The sequence below is a fragment of the Abramis brama genome, assembly GCF_963993115.1.
Source record: "Abramis brama genome assembly, chromosome: 23".
Classification (NCBI taxonomy): Eukaryota; Metazoa; Chordata; class Actinopteri; order Cypriniformes; family Leuciscidae; genus Abramis; species Abramis brama.
The window spans coordinates 26,884,892-26,900,038 of NC_139985.1; the positions used below are offsets into that span (position 1 = coordinate 26,884,892).

The 15,147-nt window shown below is 36.2% G+C and overlaps 1 protein-coding gene across 1 annotated transcript; it reads left to right on the forward strand.

The window, feature by feature from the left end:
* The first annotated feature begins 895 nt into the window (after positions 1-895).
* On the forward strand, positions 896-14,957 carry inpp1 (inositol polyphosphate-1-phosphatase). The gene is made up of 6 exons (XM_084100335.1): positions 896-1,651; positions 3,809-4,021; positions 4,146-4,206; positions 10,130-10,330; positions 11,202-11,376; positions 12,975-14,957. Exons 2-6 carry the CDS (start codon positions 3,818-3,820, stop codon positions 13,444-13,446), a joined length of 1,113 nt encoding a protein of 370 aa, XP_083956461.1. The 5' UTR covers positions 896-1,651; positions 3,809-3,817; the 3' UTR covers positions 13,447-14,957.
* The last annotated feature ends 190 nt before the right edge of the window (positions 14,958-15,147 follow it).

A 15,147-nucleotide genomic window follows, 5' to 3' on the forward strand; every position in this document is an offset into this window, starting at 1 on the left:
TCTATTTAGAACAAGGCAGTTAGTGGTATTGGTACTTGCTCTGGGTGTGGATGGAAATGAGGAAGTAAGCTGGCAAAGAAAGCATTAAATCATCCACAAATGGAAATTAATGTATCATCAGAAAATCAAGAGATTGACATCAATCGAAATTAGTACGAAATGGCAAATGATATGGAATAATGAATCTAAAGCAAGACATCTTTATCAGATTCAGGAGTGTGTTGGAAATGAGAGGAAAATAAATGGAAATAGGAAAAAATATATAATTATTTCAAGGTTAAGAATTGGTCACACTGCATTAAATTTATAAAATAGGGAAACATGAAACAGGAAATTGTGACAAATGCGGAGATCCAGAGAAACAGTGCAGCATATTATTTTTGAGTGTGCTGCATGTAAGGGAGAGACGACAGTTAATTCAAGAATTAGGATGGATGGGAAATCAATAAAAGTAGACTATTATTAGGAAACGAGGCAAGACAATCAAGAGTTATTATTTAAATGTCAAAAAAACGGGAACAATAAATAGAATCTAGCTGTTGTGTGTGTGTGTGTGTTTTTATTTAGGCTATAATTTATTTATTTTTATATTATTTTTTGTCCCTCGTTCATTTCTTTCAATTCTTCCAAAACTATGTGCACTCCACATAATGGTAATGCACCTTTTACGTTGGCTTGCCAATCCGCCATAAAACACCAGAAGAAGAAGAACTCTCTGCACGTCCCGGGTTGTTCCAGTCATTGAATTATTGATTAAAACTTAGTTTATGAGAATGAAATGCATGTTCGTCTCCTGCAGAGGGCGGTATTGATGAACGAGCTCCTCCTCCTCCTGCACTGAAGCCGCCTTTCCACAGGACATGACAGCGAACAGCCGTCGGGACCGGAAGTCATTCATTTCCAATGGAGAGTAGTACGGGAGCTGCGTGAGGTTCCGGTCCAGAGCCGCTGAAAAACAGAGTTACGACACTCCTATGGGACCGTCCGCCATATTTAACGGCTATGTTCCGATCATATGCGTATGCGGAAATTTCGGATCCGTTTTGAGCTTCGGATATGTTGAAATATCTGAACTTCTGCGGCTAGACCGTATGCGACCGGTCGACCGGATGTGATGTATTCTAATCAAAACAATGAGCGCGAAGCTAGAATTACCAATATTTTAACTCTAACCTTATTCTGTAAACGACATTTCTGTAAAATGGAGGTTATTAATAATTAAGGCAGAAATAATTATTTTATAATTATTAAATCAATATTTTTATTGATTATTATAGCTCTATAAAATCGACTGTGTTTTTATTTTAGATGTGTTGAGGGTCATTTGTTTTGTGTGGATATATTCATGCATGCATGCATTACATTAATTAAAATCATTCATTTTACCATTGTGAATAGCCAAGGGAGTTCCGAGCGACTGTCGCTAGGGGGCGAATGCGACAATCGCATGCGAATGACGTGTGCAGTGGAAAGGCGGGGAAATGCGCTCATTTCCGAGGCGTTTCCGTTATTTTGAGTTAGAAGAATCCGCAGGTCGCGCTCCTGAGATGATGTGTGCGCGCGCCCTCAGACACAGGATCAGATTCAGTTACAGTGACATAGGAAGCGCGCGACTTCAACTCGAGGACAACACTGCGGAATAATTTCAACGGTATGAGCTGCAATTATTATGTGTTTACTTTATTTGTTAATGTTAGGTCTATCCAGTAATAATACAAGTCCAATAATAATAATAATAATAATAATAATAATAATGCAAGTCAATAATACAAATACAAGTGATTCTATACAGATGTGTGTGTGTGTGTGTGTGTGTGTGTGTGTGTGTGTGTGTGTGTGTGTGTGTGTCTTCATGCATACGTGCTTGGGTTCTGTGTCTTTGTTTTTGCGTGTCTGTAAAGGTGACATAATGACGATATTTTAATGATTACTTTAAAAAGCAATTCACAGCAGTGGTGAACGAATATTAGACATTTTTTTCATAATGTTACACTGTACATTATGAAAAAATGTCTAATATTCGTTCACCACTGCTGTGAATTGCTTTTTAAAGTAATCATTAAAATATCGTTTTAAGTAACGTTATATCCTGATATCATTTTCATTATGTATTGATGTCATACATTTGCATGTCTATTTGCATTTATTTGCACCATTCCCAATATTTGAGTCCAAAGTTGAAGCATGCATTTGTACATTCGTAGTACACTCACTGTTTAAATTCACTTTACATTACATTTGTCTTCAGTGTTATGATGGCATATCTAATGTCTTTGCAACTATATAGGCGCATGACACTCGGTAAACCCATATGTTCTACATCTGTGAGGCATTTCCTGTGTTTTGATTTGCACAAAGACATCTTGTCTGTTGTTGTCCTCGGTTGTTCGTCGTGATCTTAAAGCTTTTGTCCCAGTTGGAGCTCTTTTTTTAGGTTGATAATATTTTTGAAGCGCATGACCTTATTTTCTCTTGACCTATTTAGTGTTGAAACTGACATACTTAAAAAAAAAAAAAAAAAAAAAGAATCTTACTGAAAGCTATTTTTTTTTTGAGATATCAACCTAAAATTAGGAACACAACTTGTTCAGATTTTTGGCTTTGATTTTCTTACAACATGTTTTGAAAATATATATTTGATATAAAATATGAAGAATTACATTTTTACATAGTACATTTTCATAAACTCAAAATGTATAACTTTTTTTCTGTTTCATTTTCTTAATTTATTTCACATTTACAAAAATCTGCCAAATGTCTTTTTTAAAGGTCCCGTTCTTCGTGATCCCATGTTTCAAACTTTAGTTAGTGTGTAATGTTGCTGTTAGAGCATAAATAATATCTGTAAAATTATAAAGTTCAATGCCAAGCGAGATATTTTATTTAACAGAAGTCGCCTACATCGAACGGCCCGTTTGGACTACATCCCTCTACTTCCTTCTTTAATGACGTCACTAGAACCGTTTTTTGACTAACCTCCGCCCACAGGAATGCTCCCTCAACTCTACCGAAATTCGTTTATGTTGATGCGCACTTCTTATAACTTACTGTGTTTACTCAGCTCTTACGGTGATTTTCTGAAGTAAAACTGACGCTTCATCTTTTGTGTGATGTACAATAAACTTTATTAAACTCATCAGTATATGTTTGATCATTCAGACAGCAGACTTGTAGGCTATTAATAAATAATGGATACATACAAGCAGATGACAAATACGTTATAATAACCGTAATTAAACTACTAAACTATACCTGTTTCATCTCTATACAGCACTCTGACTCTGTAGGCATTATTGTCCGACTCGAAATGAACACCGTTACTGAGAGTTTCTGATATTATCATCATTCCGTGAGATGAAATTGTCCTGAGATTGAGCGCGAGCTCATGAAGCTCCGCCCCCTGGGTCGTCCAGCAGCAGCTCATTTGCATTTAAAGGGCACACACTAAAACAGTTTTTCTGTGCCCCAAAAAAATGACAATTTAAACATGCTGTAAAAAATGATCTGTTGGGTATTTTGAGCTGAAACTTCACATACACACTCTGGGGACATCAGAGACTTATTTTACATCTTGTGAAAAGGGGCATAATACGGGACCTTTAAAACAAGTCCAATCTTACGTCTAATATTCCAAAGCATTCTTGAATTACAACCATTTAAGTTCGGAATGTGTATTTTAATGGTTATGCAAAACCATTATGTGGTAAATGGGTTATGGGTTAACATAAAATGGGCACTTAAGGGGTTGAACAGCATCATTATGACTATGAGATCTATACAGCTGATCTTATGTATGTGTGATTCACAGGTCTCCAGTATGGCAGAGTTGCTGCGGTCGCTCCTGAGCGTGGCAGAAAAAGCTGCAAATGTGGCTCGCGTCTGTCGTCAAGAAGCGTCTCTTTTTGAGCTCCTCGTACAGGAAAAGACAGGAGCTGACAAAAACAAGAAATTCGTCCAGGACTTCAAGACGCTTGCTGATGTGGTGATACAGGAAATGATTCGCCATGATGTTTGTGCCCAGGTTCTCAAAAATAAAGCTTTCATTGAGATCAAAATTCATTTGAATTAAACTGATTTGTTGAGGGCTAAACATTCTTCAGTTTCTGTTGAGGGCTAAACATTCTTCATTCTTGCTTTGTTTATAGTTTCCAGAATTGACAGGCTTTATTCATGGAGAGGAGTCAAACAAGTTTGAGAACGGGCTCGGTGAGTTACCCTGTAATTTCTTTAATTGTGCTGCATTTGAAAGGATTTCAATATGCAATTATATTTAAATGTCATTCACCGCTCTTGTGGCACTTGATCTTTGACTCTTTAAGTCAGCATGAAACGGTAGACATGCGATGGTCTTTTCTTCCATGTATCCGAGTGGAACGGCTTCTGGAAAAATAACAAATGTGGGTGGGTGGTGGGTGGGGGGTTGCTTGATTTTGCCCATAGGGAGTTGGTTGGATGGTTTGCTGTTGGTGGATCTCATGTGATTGACAGTTTGCCTCGCCCTGGGCTGGCGCTAGTAAACACCGTAAACGTGATCAGAGAAGAAAAGAGATGTCACTGAAAGGGTTGCACATTATTTAGTACGTTACTTAGTTATTACCCGGTTATTGTAATTACTATAATAAGTACATAGTATTGTAGGATTACAAATTTAAGAATATGTTTTAGATCTGCTGATACTACTTCCTTACATAACATCGCATAAAAAACTAAGGTGAACTATACTGTATTGGGCATTCACGGTGAACATGAGGGCATCCATTTACTGATTAGATTCAACATAATTTCCTTTGAAGGGGTTTTTTTAGTCTTTGATCTTCATACTGAGAGTTGAACTGTGTGAATGTTTACCTAGTCTTAGTTCTCGTGACCATGTGTTTATACAGTTTGGGGGGTACCATTATCTCAGTTGGGGGTAATTGCCTCTATTGTCTTTAGATGATTAGATTTAGTGGTCTTCCCTAAGGCTGTGTGTAAGGTCAAGACTTTTAAGGACTGTCAGCACCTTTAAGGACTGCCCACTGAATGCCTATAAGATACCATGTAAAGTTACGTCAGATTTGTTGGATGACTGCAGCAACGTACAGCGAAGTTCTCAATAAAGAATAACTTCTGTTTGAACGTGATCCCAACATCTCCTGGTTTTGCTTTGATGAAGGAAAAGAAGTCTCCAACAGTATGTACATGGGGAACAGGACTGAAAAATAAAGTTACGAGGCACATGCATTTAAAAAAATAATGTGCACAAATTAATCATTTATAATAAATGCTGCAATATTCCATAAAAAAAACAAGAATTGTCCATTTCATAGTGAATTTAACTCAACTGAAATATGGAAAGCTGGCATATTGTGGGTTGTGTGACAATCTAAATGAACATTTCTTTGCATGCAGAAGTTGTTTAGATGATTATTTGGAAAAGTAGAATCAGATACAATTATGCGAACGTTAAAACAGGTTAAATTCTGAGTTGAAGTACGGTATGTTGAGGTGTGCTGTCCTTGTAGCAGTGATATAAGAAAGAAACTATATAATTTCATAAAGGATCCAAGCATTCTGTTGTAGACAACATAGGATTGGCCTAGTACAGAGCCCTGTGGGACTCCCTGTTAAAGGAACACTCCTTTCGTTATTCCCTTAACTAAGACGAGTTGATACATACCTCTCTCGTAGGGCTGGGCGATATATCAATATAAAAAATATATCGATATATTTTTGAAATGCGATATGGAATTAGATCATATCGCATATATCGATATAGTTCAAATTTGCGCTGTGATCCTTGCTCCCCGCGCCATCTCCTCCTTTTCCACTCTGCGTGCGTGTTAAGCGCATGTTATGTTATGAGAGGCTAATCATGACTACTTCAGAAAACCCAGTGACATAAGTGTACGCTGCAATAGAGTCTTTCACCTTAGAAAAACTGACTTTCTTGTCCTTTCTTGTCCTTTCAGCCGTTATACTGTGCTCGTAGCGAACACTCTTCAATTGCACGCGCAAATGCGGTGGCGCGCGCTGTGTATCGCCTATAAAGTGCCAAAGAAACTACGAGCATGCAACACTGTTACGTTGTAAATTACACAAAATAAAAGTAATGCAGGTTTGATTTTCATTATATTCGCCAGGAGCAGTTTCCATGTTTCATTAACAGTTATTGTTAATATTGTGTATTCACCATGGTAACTGTCGTTTCCATATTAACCCCAAAATGCCACTTTATTTTTCTTTGTGTAATTTTTTATATTTTTAAATGACTGTAGTGGCTCATACCAACATTGTATTAACAAAAACTAGTTTGGGACTGCTATTTAATAGCTTTAGCATAGGCCTAATGTTTATTTATTAGTACTAGTCTTTACTATTAGTCATATTCTTACAATTTATGTTAAGTAAAAGGGGAACAGTTGTTGTGTGTGTTAACAAATTTTGTGTAAACGTGTTATAATTTGCCTATATATATATGTGTATGTATGCATGTATATATATGTATGTATGTATGTATGTATGTGTATATATATATATATATATATATATATATATATATATATATATATATATATATATACTGTATATGCAAATTATAACATGTTTACACAAAATTTGTTTATATATATTCAATGTAAACTTTGATAATCATAATTAATAAATCGCAATTACAATTCGAAGGGAACAATCGGCAATTATGATTTTTGTCATAATCGTGCAGCCCTAACTTACACTAAAAAAAAAATTAATTGGATTTACTCAATTGAATAGTGGACATTGGTTGCACACAAATTGTTTGCTTTGGTAGCCACTTACACAATTGTGTTCCATCAACACAAATTATTCACGTTTAAATAACACAGACTATTCATGTTCAATCAACAAAGCAAATTATACTAAATATAAACTAATATCTTTATAAACTGATATCTTTTCAGTGCATGAACCAATCTTAAATGCTAAGTTTACACACTCTTTCAGCCAAAGCATTTACTATTAGTGTTTTCTGAATCAGTCCACAACCTAACCAAATGCTCCACTCTTCTCCACAATGGTAACCCTCTGTAATTTAAATGGTTCTAATAATTTGAATGTAATTGAACATTAAACACAATTACACACTATCAAGTCTTCCCCTTTTCTAATTTTCTCAAAAACACATAAAATAACACTTAATTTCAACATTTATTCTCTCTTAATTCAGCCATATGCAAAGCATGCTGGGAACTTACAAGCACCGCCCAGTTTCAGTTAATGCAACACAAATCATTCATGTAATCCAACACAAATGGATTAAGTAAATTTAAATTTTACCTATATTTAAGCAGATTGAACACAATCAAATATATCGATATTTAGCCTAAATATATCGAGATATGACTTTTGGTCCATATCGCCCAGCCCTACTCTCTCGGGTAAAAAGGATAACTATAATGTATGGCGGAATAGCACTTGGGACTCGGGAGCACTTGGGACTCGGCGCTGTAAAAAGTCACGCCTGAAAAATCCTCACCCTCTCACTTCTGTCATTAAAACCAACGTGACTTTTTACAGCGCCGAGTCGAAGTGCTATTCCGCCATACATTATAGTTATCCTTTTTACCCGCTTAGAAAAGCGCCACGTTTTATTTTGTGTCGCCATACTTGGTCGTGTAACTACTCGTGTAACTGTATTTAAATAAGGAAAAAGTGGCGGTGTTTGGTCGCTTCTAACTTCATCTCTGTTTGGTCCCTAATGAATGAACTGGGCTAAGCTAAGTGCTATCAAAGTGTCGCTGCGCGCCAGAGCGATTGAGTGCGCGCACTGAGGTGAGAGAGGTATGTATCAACTTGTCTTAGTTAAGGGAATAACATAGTTTAATATGAAAAAACGGTGGAGTGTTCCTTTAAGAAAGATGCATGATGCAGGAAAAAAACCTTTGTAAGTGCTGTCACAGGCACTGTTTACACCAAACTCAAGCAGATGTTTCCGATCACAGTTTTTAGCCTGACTCATGGGGGTGTGTATAGCCCTATTCCCACGGGACTAGTATTACCTGGGTTCTCCCAAGGTTTTTTTTCTCCATTAGGTCACCTGATGGAGTTTTTCGGTTCCTTGCCACTGTTGCCTTTGGCTTGCTCAGTTGGGGATATTTGGGATATTTAATTTAATTAATCAATCAACAATACTATTGATCAGCATTACCAAACGTGGACGTTTTCCACTAGAAACAAACATTGATGTATTATTTTAATTAAATTCTGTGAAGCTGCTTTGATACAATCTGTATTGTGAAAAGCGCTATATAAATAAACTTGACTTGACTTGACTTGACCTGGTGACCTCTAGTCATTTGTAATAATTGTGGAGTTTGTCTGTGATCTTAATCCCGTGCGAATCGGCCATGTCTGTCATTTATAAAGTAAAAATTCCCCCGTGAATAACCTACTATATTTCGCTGAACACTGAGATATCCTGTGATGATATTAGTCCCCTGCGAATCGGCATCTCTGTGATTTGGCAGGTCGTATATAATTTTTTCAAGGTTTTTGTTTCCTGTGCGCTTTTTATCCATCTTTCGTGAAGAATGGAAGCTGCGTTTTTGTGCTTTTATAGTATTTTGGGTGCTGGATCATATCGCTATACACCACACAACTATACAATTTGCAGAAAGAGAAAGCTGAAAACCATCAGAAGAGCAAAAACAAAAAGAATGATTAGATGGAGATGGATGACATGTATGGCAGCGGTGAGGAACATTCTTCTGTTTATGATATCTCATACAGCTAGACCTATAATAACAAGACATTTCCAAGCAATAGCCTATTGACATCATATCCGGGAGATAAGTCAGTAAATTCGAGTAAAATCACAGGCTTCGCTTATCCCGTGCGAATGGGTCATTTCTAAATCACACGAGGTCCCCAGATAATACTAATACACAAATGGCTTATGCCAGGATTTGATTTGAGGTTATGCAAACCATTTTTAAATCAGATGGGTGGGATAAAGCCAGTGGGGAGGTTGTGGCCGGAGCACCTTTTAGGCAAATGGTTTCGAGATGATAGTAAAAAAAAATCATAGATATCATTATGGAGTATGAGGATATTGGAGGACCTAAAGAATATTTAGCATGAGATAGTAATGCAAATGTCTGTTCTGAGGCGTTCACGAGATGCGTGTCATTGTCTTCCACTGGCTTCATACCTGCAAACTCGTCAGCTTTCTGTGAAATTTGAAAGGAGGTTTTTTATGAGGGCTTATATGAATGTTCAGAAAAATTCGAATTGCTTTTTCTTTTTATCTTCTCACTGTATGATGCCTAATAAAGTAGCGCAGAGATGCTTTGTGTACAGGAGTAACTGCGGTTATTTTTCCATAAGTGTATTTTCCATATTTCTACTTTTCCATAAGTGCCACCTGCTTTTAGAGAGTGAATTTGCATTTTCATTCAGGCCATCTGCCAGTTATATAACATGCATAATCATTTAGTAGGCTGAAACTTGAGGTTTATCATTTATGAAAAAATAAAGTGTCAAAATTTGAATAGCAAATAGTTAAAGTCATAGGTTTTATAGTCATTTACAGTTTAGGATGTTTCCATGTAGTTTCAAAAGAACGTTGCTACCTAAAAAACATGTCGTTTTATTCTAATTTTGAAATTTTCTGAAATGATTTTAACTGCTGATTCCAAGCTATTTTTAGATATTTTTTTCTTTTCTTTTTTATTGCTGATTCCAAGCTATTTTTAGATTTTTTTATTATTATTTTTTACTGCTGATTCCAAGCTATTTTTAGATTTTTTTATTATATATTTTATTTAACTGCTGATTCCAAGCTATTTTTAGATTATTTATTTTATTTATTTTTTACTGCTGATTCCAAGCTATTTTTAGATTATTATTATTATTTATTATTATTATTATTATTATTATTATTAACTGCTGATTCCAAGCTATTTTTAGATTTTGAAATATATATATATATATTTAACTGGTGATTCCAAGCTATTTTTAGATTTTGAAATATATATATATATATATTTAACTGGTGATTCCAAGCTATTTTTAGATTTTTTTAAACTATGGTTCTGTGATGGCAAAGAACACTCAAACTCAGAGCTAGTCAATGTATTAATGGAATAAATTGTGATTGTATGTCCATCAGGGGAGAGTGTTACTGTGACGGTCTGTGCTCGGGAACAGGACACGACTGCTCTGTTGGCTAAAGTCCTGGATGGGGATCAAACCGCCGCGTCCCTCCTGAGCAAAGCCATCCATCAGGACCTTCAGCTCAGAGACGAATCCGCCGAATCCCTGCAGCTGTCAATCAGCCCAGCCGACGTGGGCATCTGGATTGATCCCATCGGTAATGCATTGTCTTACAAGTTAATCATCTAATTTTTAGTCTTAAAGGGATAGTTCACCCAAAAAGTTCCCATGATTTACTCACACCGAAGCCATCCTGGGTGTATATGACATTCTTCTTTCAGACAATCGGAGTTATATTAAAAAATGTCCTGGCTCTTCCGAGCTTTATAATGGGAGTGAATGGGCACAATTTTTTTGAAGTCCATACAAGTGCATCTATCCATCAGAAAAGTGTCCCAAACGACTCTGAGGGGTTAATAAAGGCCTTTTGAAGTGAATCGTTGCGTTTGTTTAAGTAAAATATCAACCAAAAGAGTGATGCATGTATGATGTAAGAGTAGTGTAAGCTTTGACGCCTCTCGCTGTTCAAACAAACAGGACTGGGCAACCGCGTTCATCATTACGTTGTGCGTCAAGTTCAAGTGTTACTCTTTTGGCGTAAGTCGGTGCATACGGCCTCAGCTTGGAAGAGCCAGGACATTTTTTAATACAACTCCGATTGTATTCGTCTGAAAGAAGAATGTCATATAGACCTAGGATGGCTTCAGGGTGAGTAATCATGGGCTAATTTTCATTATTGGGTTAGGGTTAGTCTCATTAACTTAACTATGTGTATGTAATCGGTCAGTCAGGTGTGTCATTGTTCAGTAGTTGCAGAACTAGTTGCAGGCAAGTACAGGAGATAGTCATGTTAAAACTATGTGAAAAATGACTACAGAAACTGTGGCTGACACTGGAAACCTTGTTTTGAAACATTTCAACCTGTAGAATGGAAAACAAAAGTTCAAACTAGTTAAATGCCTTATTTTTCTCAGTGTGTGAACTGTTCAGGTTATCAACAGATGTATTTGGTTATTTTCTTTGAACAGACGGGACAAGTCAGTACATTGAAGGGAAAGAGGAAGAGGAGCCGGATGAAGGCTTTTGTCCTTCGGGACTCCCGTGTGCTCTGGTTCTGATTGGGGTTTATTTACGGGCCACTGGCCAACCAATCATAGGTGTCATAAACCAGCCGTTCAACCGCAAAGACTCCACGGGTAAAGGGTAAGAGCGCTGCTTTACTGTGTGTAAGTGTAGTCACAGCTAAAGGGGTGTATTACACTCTTTGTAAATATCACAATAATAAATAAATACCTTAATTAAATCTCTAAGGAGTTTGACACCAAATGCAGTTAAAAAAATCCAACAGTTAATTTTAAGTCTTAAACTATTTGAGAATGGAGAAATTATACTGATTAAGAGTTTCAAGAACTACAATTATTACTTTATTTCATATCTGTCGAGTTGTGGAGAATGCACGACAAAACAAAGTAGTATCCAAAATAAATGGTCTTTATTTAATCCATAAAAGAAAACTCAGGAGATCGTAGGAGAAATACACACACAACCATGTTAAACTAAGACGATACCGGGCCGCTTTTACATGCAAACCAATGGGTCAATTTAAAGAGCAATTCGCCAAAAATAAACAAGAAAAAACTCCATAAAGATTCATGTAAAAACAGAAAACCGCTTTTGTAGCTTGTCAGAGACAAAAAAAAATTAAATATGAGAAATGAAGAACTAAAAACAGGTCAATTTGACCCGAATATTTTTATGTTCAAAATTAGCTGCACAGACTCTTAATTAAAACATTCTTGTAGTGACTATTTCCATACTGGGGTGCAAAAAACTACAAGTAAGTATAAATAGTATCTAACATTATTTGTGTAAATACTGCATCTGGTCCCCAAGCTTTAAAAGTATTGGTTTTCTCACACTTCTTTTCAGTGCTGCAACAAAATAGTATCCAAAAACATAATTGCACAGACTTTTTGACTATCAAACTCAAATAAATGAAGAAATTGAGTATTTTGCATGGAATATTCTTCAATTTTAAATAAACCTTGAGTCTTAAATTTCATAATTTCTCATGTATTATGTTTGACCAGCTCTAATGAAGGTTTTCTGTTTTTACCTGACTCTGCCGTTTTTCAAAATGTTGATTTTTGGTGAATTTCGTGAAAACCATGTCAATTTGAACCCCAATACAATCAATAGCTGCTTTTGCACCGATTGGCCGAACGGTTCAGGTTATATTCCCACTTGAGCTTGGTTCGGCACAGCACCATAATGAACCGTTCTCGGTCCGGAATTCTCCGAACGGTTGAAAAAAAGAAACCATATCCATACCGGCTAATAGATGTGTTTTGGAAAGGCTGCACAAATTTACACGTCAAAACATTGCCTTACTTTTCTACACTTCACTTTAATTCATCAGTTTAATAAATTAAGCAAATTATTTAAACTGACGCATTACTTTTTAGTAACTCCAATATTAATTACTCGTCACATCAAAAAAGTAATCTGATTACATCATGCACGTTACTTGTAACATGTTACTTTTTACTCATTGCATCAAAAAAGAAATCTGATTACATAGAGAGTTTTGGCTAATGTAAGAGATGTGTTTCGGAAAGGCTTCAAATGTACGTGTGCATGCATGTTTATGTGAAAGAGTCACAAAAGTTCAAGAAGAAATAAATTGTTTAACCACTGCTATCGAGTGTGGGTCAAAAACACATTAAGAAAGATTGAAGCTATCATGACCCAATACTTTGGTTAATGTATTACATAATGTCCTGATTTTGTCCTGATTGTAGATGGAAAGGCCAGCACATCTGGGGTGTCTCGTACGGAGATGTGAACGTGTGCTCGTTCGCTCGGCCGTCGAATCCTCCGAGCGAGCGTTTGTCGGTTCTGCTGAGCTCCAGCGAGAGGCCCGCTGTGAAGAACGCGCTCGCCACGCTTCCCAACGGATCGCTGATGTACGCGGCGGGCGCGGGATACAAGCTCCTGTGTGTGGTGCGGGGTCGGGTGGACGTGTACGTGCTGTCGGAGGGGAGCACGTTCAAGTGGGACTCGTGCGCTCCTCATGCGGTGCTGCGGGCGCTGGGTGGAGGAGTGTCTGATCTGAGCCAGTGTGTCACGGGTCACACCACTCAACTCACATACCATCAACCACACACACACAGTCAAGGGGTGGACAGATGGGCCAACCGGGGAGGAATCATCGCTTACTTGGACTCCAGCGTTATTGAGAAAGTCGTGGAGGCACTTGCTGGGAAGATATGACAAAGATATTATGCAAGTTTTATTTTTTGCGCATAATCTTATGATTCTAGTTTCATAATGTATAGTGGCATATTCAAATGTTGTTTTTTTAGGAGAAAAAATATCTATCATACTTATCTACAAAGTTTTATTTTTTGGAAGAGTTTTCATTTTCAAGAGAAAGGGGAAAGGGAAGCAATCACTTTGTTTCATTACAGATGATATCACAGGTTTTACAGTTACTTGAGACAGAAGGAAAGCTAGTTCTGTGGGTTTGGATTGTCATGCGTAACACATGGACATTCATGCCCTTTTATGGTGATGATTTTGACTTATTATTATTTTGAGTGCAATGACAGTCTCTCACCGGAACCACATTTGGCTTGAGTTGTACTTTACCGTCTCATTCTAAACCTTTACGGACATATTTAAGAAATATTGTGAAATATTATTACAATTTAAATTAACTGTATTCTATCTGATATTGTAAACTGTAATTTATTCCTGTAATCAAAGGTGAATTTTCATCATCATTACTCCAGTCTTCAGTGTCACATGATCTTTCAGAAATCATTCTAATATGATGATTTGCTGCTCAATTATTAATAATGGTTCTTATTTTCCATGTTGATTTTTTTTTTTTTTTTTTTTTTTTGCTGCTTAACATTTTTTTATGAAAACCTTGATAATTATTTCAGGATTATTTGATGAATAGAAAGCACTTTTTTTTTTTCTTCTTCGTTCTTATCCCAAACTTTTGAATGATGGCGTATCATGATTTCAACAAAAATATGAAGCAGCAAAAACTGTTTCAACATTGATAATAATCAGAAATTAATCTTGATCAGCAAATCAGGATATTATAATTCCTAATCACAGGAATAAATTATATTTTAAAATAAATTCAAATAGAAAACAAATTGTTATAATATTTTAATTGATTAAATAAATGCAGCTTTGGTGAGCAGAAGAGACTTCATTAAAAATTAAAAAAAACTTTTGGTCAAGTGTATGTCATATGAAAAACATTGTTTTACATACAGCAACCTTTGTTCAGTATTTATGGGATATCTTATGTTCAAGACTTACAGTTACAGTCTGTAAAAGTCTTCATTATGTATTGAAATATTAAATAATGAAGACTTCGAAAAAATGAAAATTGTTGTTTGGAATATTTGTTACCATGATGGAAAAACTTTGAGAGCAAAGGAGCTGATGGGGAAAGTGTGTTGAACAGCTCAGGAACACTGATGCCCTTTTATGTGCACAAACCATCAAAAAGATCCTCATTTAATTCTCTCTCGGCTTTGTGCCAGTGCCAGTGCTTATGACTAGAAAAGCGTCACTTCACACTGTACACATACAGGCCATGTGATTGAGTCAATTTATAGCAAATACTGGATAAATCTGATATTTCATTAGAGCATTTTGAGTTTTACGTAAAACTCAAGTGTCGTGCATTACGTTATCAGATTACTTTTTGGATTATTTTTATTGTGAAATTATTTTTGCAATAAAGTGTAATGAAGTTATTTGCTTTGCAGAAGACATACAAATGTTATTTTTTTTACAATTGTTTGTGGTTCTAAATGGTAAGTACAATATAGCCTATCGTCTGATAAATTACAGTCCCACATGCAGGAGTGGAAAAGAAATCTAGCCAGCATAATCTTACATTACGCCAAACCGAGCAACCGTGTGGACAAGAAGGCCAACGATACA

What these genes read in the sequence shown, in the direction of transcription:
- inpp1 (XM_084100335.1), top strand. Translation starts at nt 3,818, where the DNA reads ATGGCAGAGTTGCTGCGGTCGCTCCTGAGCGTGGCAGAAAAAGCTGCA. An exon ending in CAAGTTTGAGAACGGGCTCG is followed by an intron (nt 4,207 to 10,129) that starts GTGAGTTACCCT and finishes TATGTCCATCAG; the next exon opens with GGGAGAGTGTTACTGTGACG. An exon ending in AAAGACTCCACGGGTAAAGG is followed by an intron (nt 11,377 to 12,974) that starts GTAAGAGCGCTG and finishes TCCTGATTGTAG; the next exon opens with ATGGAAAGGCCAGCACATCT.